Source organism: Abramis brama, assembly GCF_963993115.1.
Source record: "Abramis brama genome assembly, chromosome: 5".
In the NCBI taxonomy this organism is placed as follows: Eukaryota; Metazoa; Chordata; class Actinopteri; order Cypriniformes; family Leuciscidae; genus Abramis; species Abramis brama.
The window spans coordinates 9,741,010-9,754,419 of record NC_139967.1 but is presented as its reverse complement, the minus strand read 5'-3'; the positions used below and the strand labels follow the sequence as shown (position 1 = coordinate 9,754,419).

The following is a 13,410-nucleotide window of genomic DNA, read 5'->3' as shown; positions in this document are numbered from 1 at the left end:
CTTTTTCTCCTCTTTAACCGTCTCTTTTCTCTGCTCTGACTTCTCTGACAGCCCACCTCTATCTCTTCTATTTCCATTTATCTCTCTCCTTACCTGTCTCTTCTTCAGTTGTACCCGTTTTGTTCTCCCTCTTTTCCTGTCTTTCCCTTTCTCTTTCCCATCTCTCCCTATACTACCTGTCTCTCTTTATGGTCCACTTTAGACATTCTAATTGTGTGTGTGTGTGTGTGTGTGTGTGTGTGTGTTTACAATTTTTTATTTTAAATAAAAGCTTCTAATTTGGCCAAAAATGTTGATTATATATCAGTATGACTACAAAATAATAATGATTATTATTGTTGTTGTTATTTTTTACTAAATAAAAAAATGAATAAGAAATATTACTATTGTAATATTTAACTGTTAAATAATTTTTTATTATTATTTATTAAAAAGGTATTTAAAGCTGCAGTCCGTAACTTTTTTGGGTTAAAAATTATCCAAAATAATTTTTGGAGCAAGTACATAACCAGCCTGTGTTCAAAAGTATCTGCTTGCCTTAGCTCGATTTAAGATGGTAAGCTTGTAATAATGTTTTTAATTCCAGTGGTACTGGTGGATTTCCACTGGAAATTCGAGCATGTCTTTGCGTCATTATGTCACATCTGTACATATAAAGAAGATGTCTCGGCTAGTAGGCTATATTGCGTGTGAGGATGTTGGAGGTGGAAATTTATAGCCTTTTCCTCACAGCACTTGATATAAAATAAACTTGATATACTTAAAACTATCAATTTGATGGCAATCCAGAAAGGTTCAAACAACAATCACCAGTGACAACTGGAGATTCACCCGTTGACTTCGGAGTCGCTACAGAAAAAAAGAGACTGTAACCGGGACCATGCGAAAACAAGGATAAATATCGGAATGACATTAAATGTAGTCACGCAATGCAGATGTTGTTAGCATTAACAATTTGAGAACAAAGTATAATTTGCACGGTTTGACGTGATATGATAAGCGATCGTTAGATTTAATCGGCGTGATTTACTGCAATGCTTTTTTTCCCTTAGTTGGTCAGAACAAAAGTGGATGTTACTTACTTGTTCAGACGATATTTTCCGGTGAAAATTCTTATGTTGGTCATACTTCCAAAAAGTAGAACCTGTGATTGCGAATGACAGTATCCACACCGGCGCGGTGACTGACAGCCGCACATTCTCCTCAAAACATTAATTCATCCGTGCTGTGCCGTGCCGGGGCACAACCCACGTAAAGTTGATAATTCCGCGAATAACTGCAATTGCAGATTTCGAACAGAGATGGCGACAAAGAGGAAAAACTACGGACTGCAGCTTTAAGAAAAATAATATAATAATTGTATTTTATTTTACAGTACAACTGTCTTAATCTCATTTTCAAATTTAAGACCATCCAACTTTTAATTTGTCAGAAAACCACAGAGTGCTCGTAAAGCTTCTCTTTTGTTGACAGCAGCCTGTTTATAAGAGCTTGTCATTACATATGTGGAAAGATGGTTGCAGCATGTTGCGTTCCTGAATGCGCATTATAAGCAACCCAAACTCAGAGCAGATGAAGATGAAGTTCTTTTCTCCAAGTGTGAGCGTGTATTATCAGCTACTGACAGTTTGGTGGGTGTTTTTATGTATAAAAGTCATTTTTAAGTTGTCAAAAAGGATTCAGACAGATCCGCTCTAGTTAACGTGAAAGCACGACCTACAGATAACCCCACTCCACACACATACACTACATCTTTTCATTCCTATGATATGGTCGTATCTGTTGCTCTTGAGCACGTCTGTAGTCATTATCTTTGTTTTGAAGGTCGGCCATCCCAGGCTGGCGCTCTTAAGAGCTGACATGTGTCATGGTGTCTTGGTGATCGAGGGGGTCAGGACTCCACCTTCACTTGAATTGATAGTCCCACTAAACCTCTGTTTATTCCCATGTTCCATGACAATGTGGGGTCTCAGTGATCTTTTCCTGCTTATCTGTTCCTCTACTTTCCCTCTCTCGCTCTCTCCTTCTCTTTCTTTTGTTCTGGCTGATAAAGGTTGACATCCTAGCCCACATCCCTGTCAAGCATGTCAGCGGCGCTGGGATCAAAGAGCTGCCCCGTCCTGTAATTGACTTCCCATTACAGCGCTCTGAACCCCCAGCAAATAACCCTCAACAGTTGGTTATTTGCATGCGTTCCAGTACAGTTCAAATTCAGAGGAGAAAAAAGCAGGAAAGTGAGGGTGAAATGAAGGAAGTGAAAAGGGCAGGTTAACCAAAAGGACAATCGTGTGGTTTTGTGTCGGGCTGCAACTAACTAATTATTGCGATAACCAGTATTTACTCAATCATAAAGTATTAAACAGCAATAAATCTTTTCATTGAAAATACATTGATAATAATAAGAAATGTTTCTTGAGCAGAAAATCAGCAAATTAGAATGATTTCTGAAGGAACATGTGACACTGAAGATTGGAGTAATGATGCTGAAAATTTTGCTTTGACATCCCAAGAATAAATTATATTTTAAAATATATTCAAATAGAAAATACTTTATATTGTAATGATATTTTATAATATTACTGTTTAACTGTATTTTTTTATTTAAAAAATGCAGCCTTGGTGACATTAACACGTTAAAAAAATTACTGATTCCAAACTTTTGACCAGTAATGTGTGTGTATATAGTATTTTTTTTCCCAAAATATTGTTTTTGATGCACTCCACTTGATTGACATGCATGCAGGCACTTTGAATTATTTTGAAAAATGCTCACATTATAACCATAATCTTTTATTTAGTGTTTTTTTTTCTCCATAGGATTGCATTGTTCCTTGATAGACTTGACTAATCTGTAATTAAATTTGTTTATTATTGTCATTTTGATTAACAACTTTATTGATTGGATGTAGCAGCTGTAATTAATATCACTGTTTTGTTGGGTCCGACCGCATCTGGACTGTGTGTATATAAATGTGCGTCACTGTACTGCAGATGTCCCGAGTCTCAACATATGGCACTGATGCTGTACCGCTTTGTCAAATTACACTGGTCATAACTCTCTATACGTCAAGAGGCACAAGATGGGAGGAAGGGTCGCTACAGGGAAGGAAAGAAGTCGATTAGGGAGAGCAGTGAAAGTGAAAAAGAAATAATTTCTCCAAGTTCCAAGAGCAGAGAGAGATATATATTTATAGAGGACACTCACGTATGAGTGCACAACCCAGTGAGACAGTCACAGGCCCACAAGGACACGGAACGGCACGCCGGGAGGGGGCATACAGAATGACAGACACAGCCGCCAGTGAAAATGCGTTGTGACAGATTGAACTCAGCAGCAGAAAGAGGAGGAGGAATATGATGCAGAATAAAACTGACAGTGCGAGTTTAGCCGCTAACTTGCTCTTTTTCTTGTTCCCAAGGGAATGTGTCATCAGCATCGGTCCAATTCACCTGCAGCCCTCTAGTGCGTTTGAAGGGGGCTAGAAAAGCAGTCAATGCAGCAAAGACAGTGCTGTAGACATTAAAGAGCCAGCGGCAGCTGTACGTTTTAAATGCAGAGTATAATTAGTTGTGCTTGTAAGGACAAACATCATTATTATTGCTCATACTATTATTATTAAAAGGAGTTTGTTCTACATTTATCTGAAACTTATCACATATTTTGTGATTACAGGTACACATCTAACAGATACACTGTTGTTCAAAAGTTTGGGACCAGTTCGATTTTAAAAGAAGGCTCTTATGTTCACCCAGGCTGCATTTATTTGTAAAAAAAGATATCACAATTTAAAATATTTCTATTTTCTATTTGAATATATTTTAAAATATGATGGCAAAGCTGAATTTTCAGCATCATTAATCCAGTCTTCAGTGTCACATGATCCTTCAGAAATCATTCTAATATGCTGATTTGCTGCTAAAGAAACATTTATTATTAGTTGAAAACAGTCATGCTGCTTAATATTTTTTTTAAACAATGTAATAGTAGTAGATCTACCAGTCTATTAGATATATTAGATCTGTTAGTGTATGCATGATACTGTACAATTATTTTTCTAAGTCATCAGTCCTAGAAAAGTAAAAAAAAAAAAAAAAATACATCTGATAATACATAATAATACATAGGTTGGCTCTGACCAACCTATGTTCTTTTGCATACAAACACATTTATCCTGTGGTCATTTGGCAGAAAGAGTTATGCCCCAAAAATGGGAAATATTAATGGGAAACTTCAAGAAGGACATATCAGGACGTGTGTGTGTGTGTGTGTGTGTGTGTGTTTGTGTGTGTGTTGTGTGTGTGTGTGTGTGTGTGTGTGTGTGTGTGTGTGTGTGTGTGTGTGTGTGTGTGTGTGTGTGTGTGTGTGTGTGTGTGTGTGTGTGTGTGTGTGTGTTTTTGTTTATATTACATTGTGGGAACCAAATGGCCCCACAAGGATAGTAAAACCTGAGATCACCTCCATTGTGGGGACCAGCCAGCGGTCCCCATGAGGGAAATGGGTTAATAAACATACTAAATGATATTTTTTTGAAAATGTAAAAATGCAGAAAGTTTTCTGTGATGGGTAGGTTTAGGGGTAGGGTTAGTGTAAGGGGACAGAATATACAGTTTGTACTGTATAAAAACCATTACGTCTATGGAGAGTCCCCACAAAGATATGTGCGCCTGTTTGTGTGTGTGTGTGTGTGTGTGTGTGTGTGTGTGTGTGTGTGTGTGTGTGTGTGTGTGTGTGTGTGTGTGTGTGTTTTCAATCATTAGTAGTCATCTCCAGTGTCGGAACAACATGCCAAATGAACCTGGATAAAATGCTCAAATTGTTTTAACCAAACATGTCTTCAGCCATGCTTGACATGTCAGGAATTTAACCTGAGACTAAAGGCTGTTTGTGGTTCTAATAAAGAACACAGTTTAATTTGCATTGGAAAGCTTCACTGATTATTGAACTTTATCAACAGAAGAACACTCAACTGGATGAAATGCAAAGCAGGTTTAGACACTGCATGTAGCTGCAGTATTAGAGTTGTAGTATTCCAGTTACTTTGGATAAGTGTCTGCAAAAATAAATGAAATGTACTGAATGCAAATGTAGTGTAATGTTGCACACTAATATTGTACAGGGCATAGCCTAGACATCATTTCAGCTTAGCAAACAAAGTCCTGCAGAAATAATAGTTTTAATTGTTTGTAATATTCATAATTACATATTTCCACAATGCTCGACTGTTCCACTGTTAAAATAAGCAGAATCATGTTCACATTTAGTCCTATTTAACCCCTACAAAAAAGTACTGTGGAAGTATTAGTACTCCAAGGTACTTAAATTCACGCATACCAAAAAATACATATTGCTATTGTCCGAAAAGCCATGGTGTTACTTTTTGGTACTGTTTTGTTAGTGAAGCACTGCCATCTTTTTCTTCTTCAAATTTATAACCACAATGTTTTATTATTAATTACTAACAAATGTGTAATGATATTTTTCTTTACAGATAATACGTTGGCCATTGTCCTGGGGAGTGTTGGTGCGGTGTTGTCGGTGGTTGTCATGGTGATAGCAATTGTTGTGTACACGAAGAAACAGAAGAAGTGAGTCCAAATGTGTTTCTTTTCAAGTTCATTTGTTTGGTTTAAATATGTTAAATATTAGTTGAAATTATTTAAGGAATAATTGACACCTGAGGTGGTTATGCGCCCACGATGCGACTTTTTCAGGTGTGCATTTATTATTTTATAATAATTTGACAGACTGGAGTCAGTTATTCCACTTATACTACAGTTACCACACCTCAAAACATTGTTCAGATGATGTATTTCAAGACTTTTGTCAGGTTTTTGTCCTTAAAACACTCTTGTGTGTAGGACTAATTTCTTACGCATCTCATCCCACACCTCTGTTGCTAATTCCAAAATGTAATTTTAGAGCTAGTAACGGAGGCTTCAGCCACTGATAGCAGACTAATGCAATTATTAATGCAGTTATTAGAGAGAGAGAGAGAGAGAGAGAGAGAAATTAAGCCTATGTGAATTACCTGAGTGTATTCTTCTCTCAACAATGTTCGGCAGCAGCGTTTCTACTAAGTTTACTAGTAAGTTGATCTGCTTCAAGAACAGCACTGTTATTACCTCACTAGTGAGAAATGTTGTGTAGCTTTTAAGTAGGTAAACTATTTTACTGGTAAAAAATCGTCAGAGCAGCGCTGACAACCTGTTTCTGTGCGAGTGTGTGACTGTACTGTATGTGTGTGCGTTTGAGTGGAGAAAGAGAGGGAGCAAGAGAGTATGTGCTTTCCGTATAATAAAACGAGACTTTGTGTCAAAAACATGAAAATAATTTGTCGTTTTTATCCTATTGTTTAATGTATTTTCTTGGTCCAGTGTCATTGTGGGTTTTGGTTATTTTGCTGTTGTAGTCTGTAAGGACCGTTTGAAATGACTGAAATCATTTGGCGAGTGATATGGAACTGTAATGCGGTCAAGACCTGCCTGGAACTACTGTGTATCGACCTTGTACTGACCTTAGAACGTTCGTCAACCAATTAGATTCAAGCATTTAGCAGCCCCGTAGTATAAGCTGTTTTAAGGAATGCTCGTTCAATACTATATAGAATGCGGAAAACAGGGCGTCAAAAGAGTAGTATGTCCAAAATACACCCATGACCTACTGGCAAGATTCTGGAGTTCGCATTTGATGGACACTTTACTATCCCATGAAACCTTGGGAGGAGAGTTGTGAATGCAGTGAAGTGACATAACAGACACTGGTAGGCCAGTATTACATCCGAATTTCATTCACACTACCCATATTCAGACTATATATATATATATATATATATATATATATATATATATATATATATATATATCTCCTTATATGCAGGTATATGTGTTACAGGCACATTACTAATTCTAGTTTTTCTGTCGTCATGCTAGTACACTTCAAATAAGCTTTCAACGGCCTCTCTTCCTCTCTGCCCCCCACTCTAGTAATTTTCCCCCATCCTTTCTCCTCTTTCGCCCGGTTGTGAAGCCTCTAGCTTTCAGTTAGATCATGTCTAGAGTTTCAGCCATGGGGGGTAATATGTCTCACCTGCCCCTCATAAAACCCATCCCTCTTTCATCCTGTGGGGGAAGGTAATCAGAGAGTGCCGGAGTCAAAGGTGCACACCTGTAGTGAGAGAGAGAGGGATGTACCACTGCTCTATTTCCTTACAGATACTCTGATAAAACTCAAGGGTGTGACGCCACAGTCACAGACCCCTATATTTGTGGTTATACAGGTAAGCAGGGCCTCTCTTTCTCTCCTTATATGCAGGTATATGTGTTACAGGCACATTACTAATTCTATTTTTTCTGTCGTCATGCTAGTAGACTTTAAATAAGCTTTCAAATATGTCAACTCTTCACCCAAGACAAAATAGCTCTGCTTCAAAACCTAGTGAGTTCCCACGCTAACATCACTCTTCACAACTCACAATTGATTCCAGTAGAGTTTGTCACAGTGTTGCGTAAATAACATAAAATATGTTATACAGTCACGTATAAAAACTCAGTTGTTTTTATTCGTTTTATAAACGTCTTATTCTGCAGAAGAGCTATCTTCAAAAAAATTATAATTTGTTGATAGGGTGTCTGTGCTTTCTAGGTAGATGAATTTATAGGTTTTGGAACAGTGCAACTGTTCAGAAGTCAGACGTAACTTTATTGCCAAGTAGTGTTTTATACATACAAGGAATTTGCTTTGGTCAAGAGGTGCTACACGTAAACAAAACATACAGTTGACATAAATAAAATATAAAAATATACAAATATGTAATGGACAATACAAATAAAATATGTAATGGACAATACAAATACAATATGGAATGGACAATAATATAAAAAATATACAACAACAACAACAAGAATTAAAAGTTTGTTTGTGTTATAGGTTTTGTTATACTAGAAAAACATTTTAAACCAAAATCCAGAAGTCTGTATACTTTTATCTAATAGACACACAAAGGAGTAAAAAGAGTTTTCTTGTTTTCTGGAACAAATATTTAAACATTCTTAAAACAAGATGAAGATGAAGAAGCATAAATATATATAAAATAAGAACTGTTTTCTGAGAATATATCTTAAGTTTATTTTACTTATCCCATTAGAAAACCTTTTAAAATCAACTTTATCATATTTCAATAGATTTATACAATAAAAAAGAAAAAAGTAAATATATATATATATATATATATATTTATTTATTTATTTATTTATTTTATTTTTAAGGATGGATTAAGATTAAGGTCCCTCTTTATATTAAGTGTCTTTATCTAAACTACTATCTACTTGTGTCTACAGAAATTAATTATGTAATTACATGCAGGTATTTATAAAATATAAAGCATGGATGTACACAATTGTATCACTGCAGTGTTTCCCATACATTAATTTATTTGTGGCGGCCCGCCACAAATATATTTTTGTGCCACAAAAATATTTCAGTGTTTCCCATTCATTACTGTGGACTGTGATGGTCCGAAAATATATTTAAACTTCTCACAATAACATAAAAGGTCTTTAATGGCATGTTTTGAATCATTGCTGTCAAACAAACTAAAATTGAAAGCGTGATAAGGCTTTGTGTCCTTATCAAATCACAAAAGACTATCTTTTGCGCTGCGCAAATAGAAGTGCGCACTTCGCTCACTCGATCAACACGTAATCAGCTCGCGTCTCATTTCACAGTGAATGAATGCAGTGAACTCCATCTGTGCATGAGCTGAGTTTAGCGTGCTTTTGGGAACGTAACATTATTTTCACATTTGCATAGTTGAAGATTACAGCATTTCACTAGATTTGTAATGAGACGCGTTTGTAAACTTGTTTTCCGCCAAAATAAAAGCTTGACTGCTGTTTTCATCAAAATAAAAGCTCACGTGTTTATCTCTTTTAAATAGGGCAAAACTAATTATGAAAGTTTATTTTATTTTTCAGTGCATTTGTTTTACAATATATGGCTATTACTGTCGTATGAATATTATTATTATTATTATTATTATGTAGTGCAATGTAGACAGACACAATATCACAACTAAAAAGTTGAGTCCCCTTTACAGTTCAGGTCAATGCACATACTTTTTTCTATGTTAAATTTGCACACTGAATATGGGTTGGAGCTCTTAAAAAACTAGATTGATGAATTTAGCGTAAACATTTACAAAATGTTCTTTTTGTAAATGCGCCCAGAAACCCCTAGAGAGACTGAGGTCCACCCTCCACAGTTTCACAAAATCCTGTGGGAAACACTGCACTGCATCAAATATTTATTTAATTAGTACAGTAGTAGTTAAAGACACTTAATATAAAGTGAATCCAAGATTAAGATATTTTAAGAGGGTCCAAGATTAAGATATTTTTACCTAAAAGCAAAATTTTTGATTGATGAAGAAAATTATTTTTGGGATCTGTTCTTTTGTCTTCCAGCCTTTTAGTCCGACCATAGATAACTAAATTGTAAAAAAAATAATTGTAAATTTGTCTGTTACTTCCACTTATGTTCCCTCTTTGTGTAAATGTGTATACTGTGATTGAATGTGTGTGCGTTTGTGGTGTATATGTCTGTCTTTATGTCGCCACATATGTATCTGTGTCGGCATCAGTGTGTCTCTTTTGTTCCCTCTTTCATCTGTGCATGCACGTGTGTGTGTGTGTTACGTGCTTACCTGCCTCAGACTACCTGGTACTTTCCAGCGATTGGATTTCCCAGCAGGCCTCAACAGGCCTTTCTCCCTCCCACTGCAAAGTCATTAACACTGACACACACACACACACACACACACACCCTCTAATGTGCTATTATGGTTCCTCATTCTGGTCCTATCACACATCAAAGTAAGAACAGGGGCCCGCACAGGAGAGATGGTTATCAGTAAACACTTTTACCCACTGAAGATTTACTGTATCTTATAATTATAAAGGCTCATGGAGTGTATGAGGCTTATAAACATTTAAGGAAATTAGTTTGAGTGGAGTTTATAGTGGTGCCAAATTCACGCTAAAAACCTGAGCTACAAAAAATAAAAAACGAAATACCTGAGCTACTGTACGAAAAACCTGAGCTTCTCTTTACTTAGAAACAATTCTTTTGAAAAACGAATAGTTATAAGGTGCTGTTTACACCTGGTATTAAGATGCGTTTTGGTCGATCGGATCATAAGTGGATGAGGGAGACACAATTCCCATTATAATCCGTCTCTTTTGTCCACCTTAAACCACTGTCCTGAGTTCTTCAAGGGGAGGGTACATTTATAGGCTTTTTCAGATCTTTTGATCTAATGGATGAAATAAGCTCGCACAATTTACATATGAACGTGAAAGGAGATGGCCGAAAAACACATGGAGATCAGCAGCTGCCATTTCTTCTCCGATAGACGCAAGGCCACTGCGAACGTGGTGAGTGAGTGTTAGATATCAGGAATGGTGAGAGAACATTGTGCTTGGTATGTTTTTCGTCTTAAAACCAAACTTGGGTCTTCTTCAGCCAACATAGTTTAAATCCTGTCTGGCTAGCGCTTCCCATAATGTTTACGCATTAGGTCAGTACTCGGAGAGTAGGTCAGTCTTTTGTGGCTGTTCGAACACATTCGACCACATGAGCGTTTACACTACAAACGAAATACGCTCTAATGCGTTTTCCACTCCCTACGGAAGTGGTCGAAAGAATGTTTTAGACCCCATTTATTTGGTGTTGTCCACTTGTGATCGGATTGACGAAAACGCTTCTAAATACCAGATGTAAACAGGGCCTAAATGGGTAAATTTGTTCTTCTGTGGTTCTTGGCAGTGTTTTAAGTTTAGTTAAAAGATTCATAATTTTTTAAGTTCATTTGTGTTTGCTCTAAAGCTATAAACGTATATTCTAGTGTGTACATTCTGACTGAGAGAATGATCTTCTTTCAAACTGGTTCTGTTAGGCCTGTGATTTATATACAAGAAAAAGATGATAGTCTTAATGAGCTCTTGGAATGCCATAAAGAAAAAGCCTTTGGGGTGTTTCTGATCATAATGGTTCGGACAGATTCAAAGAGCCAGGATTTTCTGTACACCTGTGGGTAGCCAAAGGGAGGAGACCTGTGTGTGTGTATATATGTGTGTGTGCAAGCATGCAATTTTAATGCTTGTTTCTTCATGTGTTTCTGATGTATAATTATGCCATTATGATGTTTGATGATAGTTTGTACATATTAATGACTATTATACTGTCTTAATTTTCTTTTTTCAGAGAGGCGATGAAACAACAGGGCGACAGGGTGAATTATCAGCAGCATGCATCACATCTGTGATGTTCATCAAGTGTACATCCTTAAACATTTGTAAAAATATTTTATTTTCAGTATTAGATTATGTATAAATCTTATGTTTCTAATGTAATATTCTGTTTTAACAATAATTTTTGCCCATGGATAGTAGTTTAGTTTCTTTCTTGACTGATATGTCTGCAAACATTGTAAAAAATCAGATTATCTGATCAGTGTAATGTCCTCCTATCCATCTGGTCTGTAAGCGTTGACTTGTACCTCTGTTTGATGCCTTAAGTTATCTCTAGAATTGTGTTTTCTGGCTATGAACCACATTTGGGAGACTCCACCACGTGAACAATAGCTCTGTTCTAAAACTTATTGAGCTGCCCATTTTAATGCATTAGAATTGCTTTTGACACAAAGACTGTAAATTTCATCACAGGCAGCATCACAGTTAGTACAATACCAGAATATTTTGTTCAGTGGAAAAAAAAAAAAATCCCCATATGGCACAAAATATATTTTTTCTGGCAAAGATATATTTTAGATATATGCTTAATATATCGTAAACAGTACTGCTGTAATATATTTAAATATATTTAGTAAATATTTTTCAAATCTTAAAAAATAATCTTAAAATGTTTCAAATCCTAAAAAGAATCTTAAACATGACATACCAAGAAACCATATTTGATCAAAATACAGTACAGTTTTGAAATATTATTAGAATTTAAAAGAACAGTTTTCTATTTTTACATATTTAAACATTTTATTAATGTATTCCTGTAATTGCAAAGCTGAACAATTAAAAAAAAAAATAGAAAAATGGCAATAAAAAAAATATATATATTTATGTACATATATTTAAAATCTATATTGGCCATATATTTTGCTATGTTTTTGTTTATTTTGAAATATATTTACATATATATCTGCTGCTTATTCTACATGTATCTCACCCCTTGCATGTTTATATATTTAATATTTTGGCTAATTTTGGAAATGCTTCCAGCTACCAACAGCATGTTGTAGTCTAAGATCAATTTAACACATTTTACCTCAAGTCTGCATATTCCACCTGGGCCTTATAATAAGATCCCATGACGGTTAGGATGCTGTCTTAGAAGGCCTAAGAAAGCGAGGCAGCTCACTAGGTTTTGGAACAAAGCTTATGTGTGAGTTTGCTGGACTTGTCTTGAACATCTTTTTGCTAGTCTGCATTTACATTTCAAATCAGTCTGATTTTGAAATAAAATTCAGTTTTATTTGTTCATTTTTGTGTAGTTTATTTTTATTTGTTCATCTGGTCTCATTTTACACACAAACCGCAAAAAAGCACTGGCATAAGGAAAGCTGGATCCGTGTACAAGGGCAAACTTCTACAGAAAACCTATCCATGTTCTAGCCACACAGTGCTTTGACTGGAGTAAATTTTCCTTCAGAAAACAAACGCATGGAAGAGAATGGGAAACAGGAGGAACGTACGGCTCATGCCCTGATGACTCTGAGCGATAGATGGTCAGCATGTGCGGCCGCTGCTCACCCCAATTAAAGTGATCTGGACCACTTGACAAGAAGTGTTTCCACTGTGTATGTGATATGAACTAGCACTCTTTCCCACTTGCAGATGTTCATTGTGTCTTTTGCCAAACATTCGGTTGCAGACGTTACTTTAAAACGAAGAAACGCACCACCGTTGTGGAGCTCCACACCACGGTGGTCTTCACAGATAAGGACAGAAGACGTTTAATCTTACTTTGTTCTAATTTCAGATCTTTTCATGTGTTAGTCTGCCTTGGGAAGGAGATGAAGTGGAGCAGGACCCACTTAGGGTTATTCAGACTCCAAATGAGATGAATACGTTCTTTTGTAAAAGCTTTCAAGTGCTCGCGTTTATTTAGCTTGATTAGTTTAACTGAAGTGAAATGCAGGTAAATCTCTCTGATTTGTTCTGACCTGTTTACTTTCAAAGCCCAAATTTCTCATTACATTACCCTTTTATCCTGTTAAACAGTGGGATTTAGCACATCTTATGTTTGTCTGACACTTTTGTGCAGTTGTAAATGTTCATTAAGCTCTTGTCAGCTTGTCACCCTTATAATCCATCAGCTTCTCAGATAGGCAGATATTC

The 13,410-nt window shown here is 36.1% G+C and overlaps 1 protein-coding gene across 1 annotated transcript in view; it reads left to right on the top strand.

Annotated features, from left to right (window-relative positions):
* The window catches only part of susd2 (sushi domain containing 2), a 30,844-nt gene extending 19,079 nt beyond the window's left edge, over window positions 1-11,765 (top strand). The window contains exons 14-15 of the mRNA XM_084114115.1: window positions 5,490-5,586; window positions 11,261-11,765. Of these exons, the coding sequence (XP_083970241.1) occupies window positions 5,490-5,586; window positions 11,261-11,321 (158 nt within the window). The 3' untranslated portion in view covers window positions 11,322-11,765. The remainder of the gene's footprint in view (window positions 1-5,489; window positions 5,587-11,260) is intronic.
* Window positions 11,766-13,410: the final 1,645 nt, after the last annotated feature.